The sequence below is a fragment of the Gymnoscopelus microlampas genome (assembly GCF_963454915.1).
Source record: "Gymnoscopelus microlampas genome assembly, chromosome: 12".
NCBI classification, from domain to species: Eukaryota; Metazoa; Chordata; class Actinopteri; order Myctophiformes; family Myctophidae; genus Gymnoscopelus; species Gymnoscopelus microlampas.
Window position 1 is genome coordinate 15621753 of NC_139949.1, and position 16719 is coordinate 15638471.

At 40.1% G+C, this 16719-nt stretch overlaps 2 protein-coding genes across 3 annotated transcripts in view; both read left to right on the forward strand.

Annotated features, from left to right (window-relative positions):
• Positions 1–2609: 2609 nt before the first annotated feature.
• On the forward strand, positions 2610–6880 carry zcchc10 (zinc finger, CCHC domain containing 10; the record flags this gene model as incomplete). The annotated part of the gene is made up of 4 exons (XM_084074637.1): positions 2610–2650; positions 4446–4607; positions 5178–5222; positions 6205–6880. 4 exons carry the CDS (start codon positions 2610–2612, stop codon positions 6431–6433), a joined length of 477 nt encoding a protein of 158 aa, XP_083930763.1. The 3' UTR covers positions 6434–6880.
• A 2222-nt stretch (positions 6881–9102) lies between these two features.
• aff4 (AF4/FMR2 family, member 4) overlaps positions 9103–16719 on the forward strand; it is a 44174-nt gene continuing 36557 nt past the window's right edge. For both annotated transcript variants that reach the window (XM_084073185.1, XM_084073187.1), the window contains exons 1-2: positions 9103–9432; positions 11269–11383. The gene's annotated coding sequence lies outside the window, so the exon portion shown is untranslated. The remainder of the gene's footprint in view (positions 9433–11268; positions 11384–16719) is intronic.

The following is a 16719-nucleotide window of genomic DNA, read 5'->3' on the forward strand; positions in this document are numbered from 1 at the left end:
GCCTAAAGTCGCTTATGATAACAAACATGGCAACACTGCACTAAAGTGGCTTTTCTTTTTTTCTTTTACCCCAATTCACGCTAGAGCCTGGCTTTACTCTTCGTCGCGCGTCGGTGGCGCGCGCGGAACATAGCCGACCTGCAAGCTCACACTGCGTTGTAGAGTGAAGCGGTGTGACGCGGTGTGAGCTTGCAGATCTGGTATTTACCGATGACGCCTCCACGTAGCATCGCGAGAGTTGCCTCCCAAGTTCTAGATGACTCTGGACCTTTCTACAAGCATGTGGAACATGCTCGTTGAGTCCTCTATGGTTGAGTTACGTCATTAGCTGGGTAACCGGAAGCCTCGCCCCAAAACATGCTCACCGCATTTTTATTTTTCGCTTAGGTTTTGGAACCGTTTTACTGAGGTTAAGGTTAGGTTAGGAATAAAGGTTAGGGTTAGTGTACTGCGGTCACGCTGGCCGCTCTTCAGAGAGAGTCAGTCGCACTAGCCGTGCTTCAAAAATGATTGCGCAGCTACGTGGCTTTTTACGGTTAGGCGAACTGATGGTGCGTTCAGTGGTTAGTGTTTAGGAGCTGGCGAAAACTTCTGGGAACTCAGATTAGTGTTTAGGCATAGTTTATTGCGGTTACGTTCAGGAATACCCAGGTGAATACCGCCGGATTTGCCCCGGGGCGACTGTGTTTTGGGGCGAGTGTTTTGGTATTCATGGGGGCAAAAATCGATCGGCTAAAAAAAGTGCTCTCCGGGTTACCATAATAAACAAATAGCTTAATTGTGCCAATTTTTATTTTATTTTATTTTTAATTTCACTTTTATTTAACCACTTAAATAAAACCCTATACTCCGTTGTCATACTACACATTGTGAATTAGCAGTGTGTGCTTGTAGATCTGCTATTTTGCTACTTTAAAACTGTGCTCTAAGTGCTAATTATTATTATTTTATTTTCACCAGGAATAATTCCATTCCTGGCCAAGACGGCATCATAAAACATTCAGAATAATAGAAACAACATGTCATTTGAGTAAAGTCAAAACAGCAACATAGCAAGTTTAATATAAAAAGAAACTTAAAAAAGAAAGAAAAATTGAAAACTATACGTCTGTGTCACTGTAACAAGTAAGTGAAGTGGAGCATCATTGGAGTGTTGGAGTCTGAGGGTTGGGACGCCTTGCTGGAGGCTGACAAGGCCTATCATAGTAAAACATACAGTACACTTTCCGCTCTATTCACTCTTGCATTTTCTTTTCTTTTTTTCAAACTATAGATATTTATTGGCAAATTTCATTTATATAAAACATGACAATAGAAAGACTCTTATGTTTATAAAATGCCTATAAACACAAACAAACCAAAACAGAGCAGACAGACAGACATCACACACACACACACACACACACACACACACACACACACACACACACACACACACACACACACACACACACACACACACACACACACACACACAATAAACAATACAATTATACAATAAAATAGAATAAATCAAAATCAAATCCTTATCAAAACAGACCAACATATTGACTTGTTGTGGCTGTCAAATATGAACCAAATAAAAGTAGTTGCAAGCAAATTGCCTAAACTAGAGGTCTTCAACAGGGGGCCCGGGACCCCTAGGGAGTCCTCAGAGCTACTACAGGGGGGGCAGCAAATGTTTCTGTTATAGGAACCTTTTTTTTTTTTTACATTAACCACTTGAACCGTATAATTCCTAATCTGAGGGGAACATTAGCCGAAAATAGCCGATCTACAAGCTCACAACGCCTCGAGAGGCGCTGTGAGCTTGTAGATCGGCTATTTTCGGCAAAAAGGTTTGGTTTAGGGGAAAAAAGAGCAGATCAAGTACAAGTTTTCTAAGTATTGAGGGTTTAAGCGGTCACATGTCTGAAAATACTTGTGCTGTCGAACAAGTCTATGGAGCAATGCAATCTATGAAAAGGTTTTATCTGCAACATGATGTTATATAATATGTAGTGGGGCCCGGGTCCCTGCTTCATCTCTCTGTCAGCTAGGGGGTCATGGGTTGAAAAACGTTGAAGACCCCTGGCCTAAACAGTTTGGCATCCTTACCAACAGAGGGCGATAACGCAATTTGATGACTAAATGCCGGAAATACAACATGAATACTTCAACACTAGCTAACAAAGAAGAAAAAGTAAACTGCAACCAGTGTTGCCAGGTCGGCTTATAATAAGTGACTTTGGGCTTCTTTTTCTGTTAAGTTGCTTGTAAAAATTGGTAGTTGCGGGTTGCGGTTTTTTGGGCTTGTTTTTAAAGTGTAGTTGCTTATTTAGGCTTGCTTCCAAAACAATACAATTACTTTTGAAACCAGTGGTTCTCAAATATTATCATGAAAATGTTTTGTGTCCAGGGGAGCATTTGTTTTGTTAGAATGTTTCAAAAAATATTCCCAAATATTCCACATTTTATTGCAAGAGTTTCTGAAAATAGAAGATCTACAAGCTCACAACGAGCTTGTAAGAAAGTGCTCATGTGGCGTATAAGTGGCTTCTTTTGGGCTTGGTTTCTTAGACCCTGGATGCATACTTCTCTCACAGAAACTGGCAACACTTAGTTTCAACATGGCGACCCCCATGCACAGGATCATAGCTCGGCGGCAGGCGTAAGTCCATTTTATACACATAAACTGTCCGTTATCTAGCCTTGCGGCGATCGTACGATGTTAATTGATCAACCCAGTGTTCAGTGACGATGGCGATTACATTGATATGCTATATTATTGCTGTACGAGGTATCAGCAGCAGCGTTGAATCCACTGACGATAGCTTCACGTTAGCCTCTAGCCCCGTTTGGAGAGAGAGAGAGAGTGAGGTTCCAAACGGGGCTAGATCATAGCCTCTATTCCAGTGATTCTCAAACTTTTTTTCTCAAAGGACCCCCAAATTGACACTTATTAGCCCACGGACCCCCATTTGAAAAGATAAGGTAGGGACCCCCATAAGAGAAGATTTTTTACGGCTCTAGCCGTAAAAAATGATTTCAAGGACCCCCAGTTTGACATGCATTAGGCTACGGACCCCCATTTAATGGCATTTCTATCCCTGGGACCCCAATTTATATTGTAAAATCAATGTTAATTTAACTCTTGAGAGCGGGTCCATTTGTCTCCATTTGTACTCTCTCAGAGTTATAGACCTATAAGGGTCCATTTGGTTCCTGTCCATCATTTAGCTGGGGACCCCCTGAAGGACCCCTGGGGGTCCCCGGACCCCACTTTGAGAACCAGTGCTCTATTCCAGTGGTTTTTAACCTTCTTCATGCCAAGGACCCCTATATTGATATACATTTGGCCGCGGACCCCCCTCTGAAAAATGTTTTGTGCCAGGGACCCCCAGAAGCAAAGATTTGAGTTAAAAATGTTCCCTTGAAAAATATAAATATTCAAAGATAAGATATGCACACATTTTCACGATTTTTCATAGCCGATCTACAAGCTCATGTGCCACGCTATGAGCTTGTAGATCTGCTATTTTTGAATGGCCAAAGCTAAATGGTTCAAATGATTGTGACGCTATGTTAACTAATGTAGCTGGGGACCCCCCCTGGTACCCCCCAAGGACCACTGACGGTCCCCGGACCAATGGTTGAGAACCACTGCTCTATTCAATCAGTATGAGCTGTGGGCTCAATGTCGAACATCACCATATGTTGTGATTATTATGTACAACTAAGAAATACACATGCATGATATGGCAAAGTCTGGGCTCCAACGTATAGTCCACACACAAAAAACAGCATTGGCACACTGGCAGAAACTCCGATTTATCCACTAGAGAAAGAATAAGAAAACAAATTTATATATCAAGAATATACATTTTTAAGATAAAGAAGAACCTAGCCAGATGCCACTGAGTCCAAATGATTAGAAGGATCTATGAATAGAAAATAAAATCTGAATACAGGGCATCAAGTAGTTATCATTTGGAAGTACCCAGGCATGCCTTACATTAATAATAATAATTTGAATACTGCGCCAAGATAACCCCAGTAGACAGAGAAGAAACTGAAAAGGACAACCAAAAACAAAACTGGCCAAGGCCTTGGTTCATAGATTTTTTTTCAGGGTGATTTAATAATGAGTTCAGAGTTGGGGCATGGTGAATCTCTGTCACCAGAGTATTCCAAAGGAGTGGGGGCAGCCATACTGTAACTCTGTCCCCAAAACTTTGCAAGCTGGTGTGAGGGGTGGAGAGATTTCCTGCTGCAGTGTTTGTGAATATCAGTAACTGTGATGGGAACTGTTCCCTATAGCATTGCAGTTCCATTGACAATGTCTATTCAAGTCTATTTACATAGATGTAAATCTAATCTATGTTTGTCAACGTAAAGTCTTTGATTAAAAAAAATCACTGCTAAAAGTTATTTGAAATTACTTTTGTGTGTGTTACTGCTTACAGAGAGGCCAACAAACAAAATGTGAGGTGCCAGAAGTGTTTGGAATTTGGTCACTGGACCTACGAGTGCACAGGAAAGAGAAAATATCTTCACAGACCGACAAGAACAACTGAGATGAAAAAGAGACTCAAGGAAAATGAGAATAAACAGAACAATCTGACTGGGTAGGTTGTCATTTTGAATCATATAAAATATGTCATATAGTCTCTATAATCAGACATCTCTGCCTAATGATACGTTTGGTGAAATCTAATGCAAAAACTTCAGGGCGGTCCTTCATATTGGGACCGTGACATGATTTTCAAAACAATGGCCTTCGATTTTTCAAATGCCGTTGTCACCAATGTTTTTTCGATTTTTCTAGCTGTAGATTTGGCTACTGTATTAAAAAAAGAAAAGAAATGATGGGTCATTTTTTATTGATTAAATCCATTCAATTATCTTTTGCACCCCTGAGATATCTGCAGTTTTCATTATGCTGCTGGATCTAGCTGTACACGGCAGTTCAGAAAGACTGCTTGAAATGAAGGATGCCCATGATTGAATTGAACATCCACAAAGGAAGCAGTAGTTATTCTTTATCCCTCTAGATGGCGATAATTGACAATAACAGATAACCAAGTCACTTCCACCATGAGTGCTTCACTTTACCAGTGTTATTGTGCTGTAAAACAGTTTGCCTCTATTGATCAACAAAAACTGTACTAAACAGGTTTTTTTGTGTCTGTTTGCAGACCAGGTACAGAAGGCGCTATTAGTGAGAAGAAATTAAAGAAGAAGTAAGTAATAAATACAACTAATCTTGGGTGTGTTTTGACTGTATCACAGTGATATTTTAGGTAGAGATTTTTTTATTACTGTGTATTATGAGATGGTCGGTGTAGTGCTATGATGTGAAACCTGTGGAACAGTGGGAAATTATTACATCGTCCAACCCCAAAAACATCACACAGGCAAGCAGCATTCAGACTGAATAGCCACAGTATCATTTCACAGATGTCAATGTCACATTATGTCAGGATATGTATCCCACAGGATGTATGTAGTGTGTAGTGGCAGGGTGAGCGTCTTTGAACCGTGCCCGAGTATGATTGCCCCTCCCCCACTGGTCAGCTTTCACAGTGTCGTGCTGTATGGAGCTGCTAGTAGTCGCCTTGCCCACTAGTCACAACCCACAGCTTTGTGGGTGGGCAAATTTCAGCACTGTCGAGACTGTAACTGGCAGTGGTGAAAGTAACTAAGTACATTTACTCAAGTATTGTACAATTTTGAGACTTTTACTTTACTGGAGTATTTCCAATTGTCTATACTTTTACTTCTACTCCACTACATCTCAGAGGCAAATATTTTACTCCACTACAATAATTTGAAAACTTTAGTTACTAGTTACTTTTTAGATATAAATGATTACATTATGAAACATACATTAACCACTTTAGCCCTATTTTATACATAGGCTATTTTCAAACATTTTAGTACTTTTACTTTTGGTACTTTAAGTATATTTTCAATACTTACTCAAGTAACATTTTGAGGACAGGCCTTTTACTTGTAACAGAGTATTTTTATATTGTGGCATTGCTACTCTTAAGTAAAATATCTGAATACTTCTTACCACCACTGGTAACTGGCCATTATTCACACGTCGGCGTATTTAGCCATCTGCCGAGTCACCCGTGGTTGCCCTCTGTGGACACCAAACCACATTGTGCTGACTGCACGTACACTAACACTGTTTGACATAACCGCCCTCACTCCCAGGTCTAAAGAGTCCAGCAGCGGCAGCAGCGGTTCAGACAGCTCGTCCTCTGACTCGTCGTCTGACAGCAGTGACTCCTCCAGCTCTTCGGATGACAGCAGCAGCGACAGCGAGGACAGTTCCTCTTCCTCCTCGTCCTCGTCTTCCTCTTCCTCCTCGGGAAGCTCAGACTCGGGAAGCAGCAGTGACTCTGACGAAGGGCCACCAAAGAAGAAGAAAAAGAAGAAATAGCTTAGTAATAGTGATTTATCTGTGAGGTTCGTTTCTGCCTTTTTCGTTAGTGTCGTTTTTAGGTGTCCACTCCGATAAAAGTTTTTGGAAATGGTAACCTTTTAGAGAGGTGTGTGGAGCTGTATCAATGGATGGATTTAAGATGGTACATTTGCTCTGCTGATAACTGTTGTCACGCTTGGCAGGGATGATGCAGTTGAATAAGAAGATTCTTATTGGTCAGATTGATCGTTGTATATTTTGTTTTCACATCTCTGGCTCCTCACCTGCATATTAACATGATAGTTTATGCTTTTTTTGTGTCCTCTATCCTTGGACATCTCTTTTGACCCTTTTCATATTGAATTTGTACATTTTTAGCCAACCCTTCTCTGTATAACTGACATAACTGTCTTATAAAATGTGTACCGAGTTTGGAAATGGCATTAAAAAGAGTTTTTTAAGAGATTTTAATTGATACATGCATTTCATTGGTGTTGTTGTATGTGAAATGTTTCCCACCAAGGCCCCTGTGTACTTTTATTCATTTTACTAATCAGCACATCACTTAATAGATGCATTTGAAAATAAAGTAGTTATCAGATTTGGGTTTCATGATTTAAGCATAATCTGCTATACCAGCTTGTACAACCCCTGAGGATTGTATAAAGATCAATCCAGCCAGTTTACCCAAGACATAACATTTTTAAAATATTGGCTTGACCGTCATCCGCCACATTGTATCTCTGTTATTTCCACATAGTGTGACATCATATTACAAAATGGATGGTTCATAGGAAATGGTGTACTCGTGTGCACATTTTTATACAATCCAATCCTCAATTTTACCCTTTTAGTGCTTGAAATACAGCATGTATTGCTTTAGACCTACAGTACATTAGCCAAACATTTATGGGTGGTTGTACTCATGGGAACACAAGAAAGAAATTAAGTGGAGATTCTATATCACCGTTTTAAATTAAGCTGCATCATGAAAAATTCATTCACTGTGTATTAATTTTGGTAACCTAGGAAAAAATAAAACCCGTATCAGTGAAGACGCAACCAGCCTGCCTTGTATGAACATGTTAAGGGTTTGGCAGGAATGAGAGAGTATCACTAAATGACTGGATTGAATTACATTATTCCTGCTGTGCTCTATATACCACCACTGTATCACTGCATCAACACAAGTAGATGTAGCCTGTCTGCACTACTCAATATGATTTTCATGGAACATCTTGTGGTTTGAAGCTAATCATCTACAATGATTTGAAAGTTTAGATGGAACCCTGTATAATCTGAGTGTGACAACATGGTTTTCTTGGTTAGCCTATCTATTATTTTTACACTTTGGCGTAGGAGACATTCATAATCACAACTACAAAGAACAAATATGACAAGTTATGTGTTGTGTTATATTTTTTCCTTTTAATAATATTGTTTTATCTGCAGGACGTCCCTGCATAAATAAAGGCTTTGATATGATCTACCTGTGCTACAGGTGTTATGCCAAAAATGTTGTATTCCTGTTAGAATCAGTTTTTCAGGATGTCAATCACTGTTGACATGCAAATTGTCAAAAATATGTACAATCCCCTATTCCTCCATATTACAGTTTCATAATCCAACTATTACTAAATTGACCTCTTAAAAATGTCAGCATGTTAATGTATTTCCTTGGGTGAAATGCAAACGGTGTAGTGTAAAACATATACACACATATATATATATATATATATATATATATATATATATATATATATATATATATATATATATATAAGAGAGAGAGAGAGAGAGAGAGAGAGAGAGAGAGACATGTGCACACTGCACAGGTTTACTTTGAAGTTCCAAAAGTATCTAATTCAGTTTCCAAAAAAATCCTTTAGGTTTAAAGCTCCTTCTGCAAAGCGAAATGACCCCAGTCCCTTGTCTTCTCAGATGAGTGAGGCTGGGAACGAGGTTTCCCCCGTCCAAAATAGTGGACCTACAAGCCCACAAGCTAGTGTTGCCAGATTTTGAGAGAGAAATAAGCAACCAGGTCTATTTAGACCAAGCCCAAAAGAAGCGATGGCTATTTGAAAATAGGCGATCTACAAGCTCACAGTCACAACTCGTCACATAGCGACTATAGACCATAAAAAAATAGATGGCGACGCGTTGTGAGCTTGAAGATCGGCTATTTTCAACAAAGGAAAATGGGGAAACATTTTGGGGAGGAAAAAAAACAGTAATTGTTGGAGAACCACTGGTTTATAAACAACATTAGGAAACAAGCCCAACGAATAAGCAACTCCGCTTTAGAAACAAGCCCCGAAAAACCACAACCCGCAAACTACAGTGCCAATATTTACAAGCAACTTTTACAGAAAAATCAAGCCACAAAGTCGCTTGTAATAAGCGGACATGGCAACGCTGCCATATATGCATTGGGCCGCTTTGAGTGCCGTTGCCTTAGTCCGATCCTTTGAGGGAAACCGCTCGACCACTCGTCCTCTCAAATAATCCTCGGCTCCTCGCAGGGGCGGGGCTTAGGCGCGAGTGGAGGAAGCGAGGAGAGTGAGCGAGTGACCGAGTTTTGGGGAATGGAATTCAGCTTTAGCCTGCGGTCGGGTCGGGTCACGTGACAGCGCGTTGACGTCACATCTCAGCTGCTCCATGCATCCAGACAGTGTTGTAGTGCTGTATGGATGGACCTGCTAGCTAAAGCTAACCATGGCTAGTAGTCACCCTGCCCCACTAGTCACTTCTCTCTTCTTTTAACAGGAGGAAAAAAACAACAAAAACAACAACGATGGACAAAACGATGCCAGTCTTCCCACTCGACGTACAGTCACGTTTACAGAGCGAGGACGACGTGCCGTGTGCGCGTGTTGCCGTTGATTTAGAGGCTTAGGTTGTTTAAAGCGTCTCATTGTGTGAGTGGTGATTTCAGTGTGTCAAAGTGGAACTAGGAAAAGACAAAGAGAAAAAGGGGCTTTAGAAATGCTCTGGGCCTAAAAAACAACAGCACACAGGTAAGACTGGTCGCCCTTTACCTGGAATATAATCACAGCACATGTTAATGGATGATCGGCGTGTATTTCGGGGGCTGATGTTACATTTGTGTCGTATTCTCAAGCTGCTTATTAGTGGGGTTTGTTGCTTTGGCTCGCCCGTTAGCCTAGCCCAGGTGCTGCTGCTGCTGCTACTACTAGCTGACGTTGATAGACACACACAGGTTAGCTCTTTAGCTTAGCATATTAGCTCGCCTGCTTGCTCACCCCCGGTGGTTAAAAACTTGCTGATCGGTTGAAAAAAAGAAATAAACAAAATATAAACTGTCAGATGACGGGGAAGTGTCAAATGGACGCTAGAGGGGTTTATTGATGCGTGCATGTTCTTTGTGTCGTGTTTTTAATGTGTCAGTGTGGTAGTATAGCATCGTTTATCCTACAGCTGATGACGTCTAATGTTTTGTTCTGGTTCTGTCTGGGATGCTCTCTCTCTGGACCAACTAGAAGTTGCTGGGTTTTAAACAACAACAGTCGCTGATCCTAATCCTAGATAAACAAGTGGCCGATGCCCCCCCCCCCCCCCCCCACTACCACTACCACTACCACAATGATAACATACATATCAGCAGGAAACATGTTTTTAATTATCGAGCCGAGCTGAGCTTCTTTCATGATAGGATTATCTCTAGGGAAGATAACTGTATTAGGCTGGGTTTTTGGGCTGGGTTTGTTTGCAGTGCGTGTGTACGTATGGTTGGTTGTGTATGTATGTGATATATATATACATATGTGTGTTTGTGTTTATGTATATGTATATGTGTACACACACACACACACACACACACACACACACACACACACACACACACACACACACACACACACACAAATTTATATCAAAAACAAACCCGGTGTGGCCCTTTAAATTGACAGGCACAATTTGCCCAGGTATTCCTCATAATGACAGTTCATTGAGACCTTCATCTGTAAAGGTGTCAAATTAAATGAAAACAACCACGCTAACACACTGTTGTAGCTTAAAAAAAAGGTATTACAATGCTATTCCTTACACATTTAAGTCCTTTAACCTACGAAGGCCATGTAAGGAATGCTTTACAATGGCAAGCTACAAACTTTCTCTGTCCACTGTATCCTGTATTTTCCTGCATGATTGAGTTACCGTCAGTGCTAAATTTAACTTACTTGGTATTAGACCTCAGTACCTGTCCTGAGGAAACCCCTGTTTCTATAGGAACTGGAAGAAATATGATAGGTTATGGCTGTAGCAAAAAGGGCAGCTAATAAGCTTTTCTAGGAAGCCATTTTACATGTAGCAGGGGGAAGGGCCAATGAATAGGCTACATCTGAAGACACCAACCTAACTTATAGAAGTCAAGTAATTTCACAGAGACATGTGATGCTCCCTTCAGCTTTGTCACATGGACAGCATGATGTTATTATTTATCTGGCGAAGCAGTGAGTGCCCACAAAATAGCCTCCGAGCTTGCCGAGAATTTTAGGGGTTTATTCTACAGTGCTCGCAGCATAACATGCTGTGAAGTCCTCAACATTTCCTGTTTAGGTTTTGCTCTGTTGCTCTGGTCTAACCATTTCCTCTGCAGCCAGACAGGTCACAAAAGAATGTTCTCTCTAGACATGTCAGGAAGACGGTTTGCTCAGTGCAGTGGGAGGTGTTGATGGGTTGCTTGTCACCTTTGTCAGTTGGCGCGTCATCATCTGTTCTTTGTATGTAGAGGAAGTACAGTATTGTTTTGGCATAAAATGCAGTACGTCAAATGATGACGACAGTCCTTTTAATAACCGCAAAATATTTGTCCCATTTTCTTTTTTGTGCAGTCCCTGACCTAAGCTGTCTTCAAGCCTGAAATCCTTCTCCGAGGCGCAACCTTCATGACAGAAGTGGATTTTAATAAGTGAAATCTGCCACTCAACCTGGTGCATTTCATGGAAGGTACGGATCCTCTCCTCGTTCTTTTTGTACACTGCTATTTTACTGCAACCTCGCTTTGTAATAACATTCTTTTCTTCCCAGCTCAGAGTTAGTGGTCTCCTTAACTTAAGACTATAAGCTAGGCTAATTGTTGACAGTACATCTTGTTTGTGTCATAAAAGAGTGGGTTTGTGACGAGCCAGTAGCTTGAGGTTTCTCCCACAGTTGGCTTAATTAGCTCAAATCTAATCAGACTGCTGTGTCTTGTTATTTCTCCTCCTCCTAGTTTGGTGCTGTTGCTCGCACAGCAGGAAAAAAAGTACTGCGTGCTGTGTCCTGGCCTCACACATAACAGTTCACTTATAGCGACGCTATCAGGATTTTCAATCTTATCTGTGTATTTGTTGTGGGGCTTCTGTTTCATTAGCAGCCAGCCATATAACTGAGTGTGTTCTGTGCGTCTTTGAAATACCACTGACGTTGTGCTGAAACGTTTCACAGATTTGACCACAGTGAGTAAAATCTGTGAATGTGACAAGTACCACAAACCTTACTTTAGCTGCCTTTGGTGGCTGTGAGTTGTGACATTGTCCTGCTTTGCTGTGATTATGGCGTAAATCCGGCTCGATTTAAAACAAATGTCTTGAATCAGGTGTATGGAATGGCAGCCCTAGACCTTTATGGCATGCTGATGTTTGCACACAAAATACATCATGGCAATTGTAGAAACACTGAGAAAGGCAGAAACAGAACGACAGTCTAATCTTTTGTCCATATGGATTGTTGTAAATATAGTTTTTAGGGGTGTAAGACAGTAACAGTTAATCAAACTAATCAATTATAATAAAAAAAATTATAAGATAATCGATTAATAATCAATCCTTGTTTTGGGCTTGTCATTAAAGATATAAAGTGAAAATAGCCCATCTATAAGCTCAATGTGTCACATCGCGAGTGATCTTATATTTTCTCTATTTTTGCATTACACTGTTGTGTAACTAAGCACATTATCATGTATAAGTGGTTTATATATATATATATATATATATATATATATATATATATATATATATATATATATATATATATATATATATATATATATATATATATATATATATAAAATGGCATAATGGCTAAGAAAATAATCGCTATTGGCTACAATGTTTAATAATGTCCCTTCAAGTATCAGCCAACACAATATAAGCTCAAACTCAATTTAATGTTAACATTAAACTCAGTCATTTAATTTCATACAGTTACACCCTGGATAGAATTGCTATGCCTTGGCAGCAATAACGCTGATTCAAGAATAATGGTAATAAATGTTATATTATTAGCACAAAACGAAGCATCTACAGGGGATAAAAAAGAAAACTAAAGTTGCTAAAAGGACAGATAAAAGTGCCAGGGAAAAAAATAAATGAAAGAATTGTTTGAAGATCATCAATGATAAAACATATTTTCAAGCGATTAAAAAGAGAGCCAACAAATCCGAAGTTTAGAGATGGCAAAAGCCTCAATTCACGTAGTTGCATTGTTTCAGCAGTTAAGTTTGGCCATGCTTGCATATGTTTGTGCAGATAAAACCTGCTTGGTTATTGGGGGGGTGGGGGGTGTATTCAATGTTCCAGAATAGCAGCGTATAGGTTAGTATGTTTCTTTTTATAGCCTTATGGAGGGCAGCATATTCCACTGATCCCAAATATAGCCCCAACTGTTAGTAACCGAGCAACTATCTTATGACTAATGTATGGAAAATGTATGAACAAAACTCCCATGATGTTGCTAACAGACGGGGGTTCACATAAGCTTAAAGCTGTCTCATATAGTGTATCATTGTGACTATTTAAAGGCCTGCGTCTAATCAGATTATATAGACAGGGTTATTGCACATGTGCAGTAGTGCAGAAGATCAGAAAACCCTGACTGTATGTACTGGGCTATGATAATGTTTGTTATACTTAAGTTACTGTACAGTCCAAAAGTGTAATTTAAAGCTTGAGAATATATATTTATATGTGGGCCCGGCCGTGGTCTGTGTTTTCCACAAATGTTACCCACATAGCATCCCTAGTCTGAATAGGTCCACATTCGGCCAAAATAGGTGAACATCCGCAGAAAATATAACAAGCTCACGTGGGTAACGTAACACGGCACTTTGTGAGCTTGTAGATCGACTATTTTCCAAGAGATTTGGAGTTGGAGGGGACCAAGTAGACTTCTGTGGTTCAGCATTATTCCTTTGATTCCAACTAACCTGATAAACAATTGTATTTTAGCTATTCAAGCCATCTTTTACTTACAAGAAAAGATAAGACAATTATATATTTACTATACTTTATGTCAGAGCAGTGCACAAAGTCTAATTCCTCATATGTGAACATCATTGGAAAATAAACAGATTATGTTTTTGTTTATTGTTAATTCAGTAGTTTGCGTGTGTAAATGTCTGTGTAATAGTTGGACATAACTATATTAATTGAGAATAAAGGTTACGTCTTCAAGCACACGCATGCATACACACAAGCGTCATCTTAGGGATGGAATCATCTATTCAGTCATTTGCACCTTGTACCGTATGTCCGTTTTTGTACAGCAGTCTCAAAAGTTCACACCTGTAACTCCAAATCGGAATAGTTTTCTTTTCATTTTTCCCACATTATATCAAGTCTAATTCCCCCACAATTCCACTGTCACTGTTGACTCGTACTGTTTGGTCTGGAGACGGTGTAGACAACCACATGTTTCCTCTGAGACGTGATGTCGCAAGCCACTTCTTTTCGCCAGACAGTGAATCAACAATCAACTTAATGGTCACATTACTGGAGTACAGGTGTACAGAAGTGGGTGGAATTTGTTTTTGCCATCATTTTGTTGTTTTTCAGAAAGGGAGAAGAAGAAATAGGGGGAAATAATCTAACATTAAAGAACCATGGCAAAGTCTAGATATTTACATATTTACACATAGCATAGAACATGCTTCCTTCCCAGTCCCGCACTCTGCTGAACCGGTACCCCGACTAAACTGTAGGGGTGCAGCAACAGAGATTGGCAGAGAGAAGCTTTAGTTCCAGGCCGGGTTTTGTTCATTGGAATGCCTGGCCAAGTCGGAGGTACTGTGGAGCATTCTAACCCGAGTCTCCTCTCCACAGTGTTGGGCAGGAACTGACCCCTGTGAGTTAACCCCTAATTGTTCCAACATTTTGCAGGGGAACATGGGCCATTTTCTTTGGAAATTCACAATCTTTAGGTACTGCAACACAGTTGAACTTGCACATGCAGCTGTAACTGCATTCATATTGTCTTTGTGCTCGATACATCGACACAGCACTAGCACTGACATTCACTTTTCACATAGAGTAGTTTGTTCCAAATGTCCCATTGAGATTGATATTAACACATTAAGAGCTGAGGCGATTCTTTAAAATGTTTTCTAAATCCTTACAGTTTTTTTGAAAAAAAAAAAAAAATGTTTTCAAGATTTTTCAAAAATAGCAGATCTACAAGCTCATAGCGCGGCACTCGGTGCCGCGATATGAGCTTGTATATCTGCTATTTTTGAATAGCCCAAGAAATCCAAAGTGACACAGATGCGTTCCAGGTCTTAATATGTTCTTAAGATAAACGTGGTCTAAGTCAGGATGGTTAGTTCTTGAATACATTTTAATGATATGTTGCCACATGCAGAACAGCAACCTTACTGGATCCTGATTGGCGGACGTGAACAGTACTCCCCCCTCCTGATTCAGATAATGAAGGCCTGCTGAGTGGAGGCATTCCACAGGGTGTGTTAATTCAAATGCTGCAGCCTTGTCTGAATGGAAGGATTTAAGCAGCTGTCTAGGCAGGGGTGTCAATCAAGAATAGAATCCAGTTGTGATATGTTAACCAGAGTTCATCTCAACTCAAACTAATTGTAACTGGTGAACACTTGCGTTGTGTTTGTGGAATAATGGGAACGACCCATCGTCTCTCTTTGGAGTTGGTCTATGTTTGTTCATCGTCCTGATTAGACATCCGTGTGCATCAATTCCTCTCTCTCCAAGGAAGGAATTAAAAAGGGGAGAGGTAGAGGTGTGTCAGGAATATTATTGGGGGACAGAAGAAGGAGGGGGGAAGGAGTTTTCACCAATGATGCACTGTCTATCATGGAGACCTTATCAGTTAGGTAGCAGCAGCAACCAGTTACACAATTATATACAAGTTAAATATCATACTATAATTCTAGTAACCGTCTTGAGTAGGTGAAGCGTAGGTGAAGCTAGCCGGTTCTCCTCAGTGGCTGGACCAATTGCTCTGATTTTGCACACAGCCATTGACCATTACCATCTGAACTTAACTGTTTTTCAATTTCATCAAATCTCAGCTTCTTAGCGCTTTTGTGTCAAAGAATGTCGCCATGGTTACGGGGCTGCCCAGCTATGGGACGAACTTCCTCCCGGGTAGCCAGATCATGTGCGCATATCCCCCCACGGATGCGTCGACCGGGTATGGTCTAGTAATATATAAACGACACTGTTGCAGACGGTAACTATCTTAAAATATAATCATCTGAACAGTTTTTTTAATAATCCTTTTTAATCACAAAACTACAGTATATCCATGCCGAATGACGTGACAATAAATACGTTTATCATTGACCGAATAGATAGGACGACTTCTTTTTATGGAGGAAAAATACAGGAAAAAAAATGTATTGGCCAAAACGTAACATTTGCTTCATATTTGGACAAAAAAACAATGTCTTTTTTTTTTTTATCATCCTTAAAAGAACCTTTCACTTTTCTTTCAACATCATCCTGGATCCTCACTAATGCTTACTATTAGACGGTACCAATTCTGTCTACAAGCTCTTTGTCTCAGAGGTGGACTGTGGATAGTTAAAACATGTGCATGTCTACCTATGACATCAGCAGTGGTCATTTCAAGCAATATTTTTGTAAATGTTATTGATGTTATTGAGCATTATAACTTTCCAGTAATGCCGTGTTGACACAGATACAAAGCTACAGTCTACCATTCTTTATCAATGAAAGCCAGCAACATAAAGATACAAAGATACATCCAATGTTTGTAGGTGCTACAAAAGCTACAACAGCTACAAAAAAGTTGAGCTGGTTTCAACTTCAGCTACAAAGATACAAAGCAACAGATATGCTTTGTGCTGTAGATTAGCATTAGACAAAGGCTGTCGTTTCTGAAGCCTAGTTTCCATTAACTTTGAATCCACACAGCCCACCTCGGAAATGCACAGCAATTTGACAGAAATTGCCATCTCATAATGAGCATTAATAGTTAGGACCAATGCATGAAAATGGGTGAAGGAGGCGCCCTGGTGGCTCACCTGGTGGAGT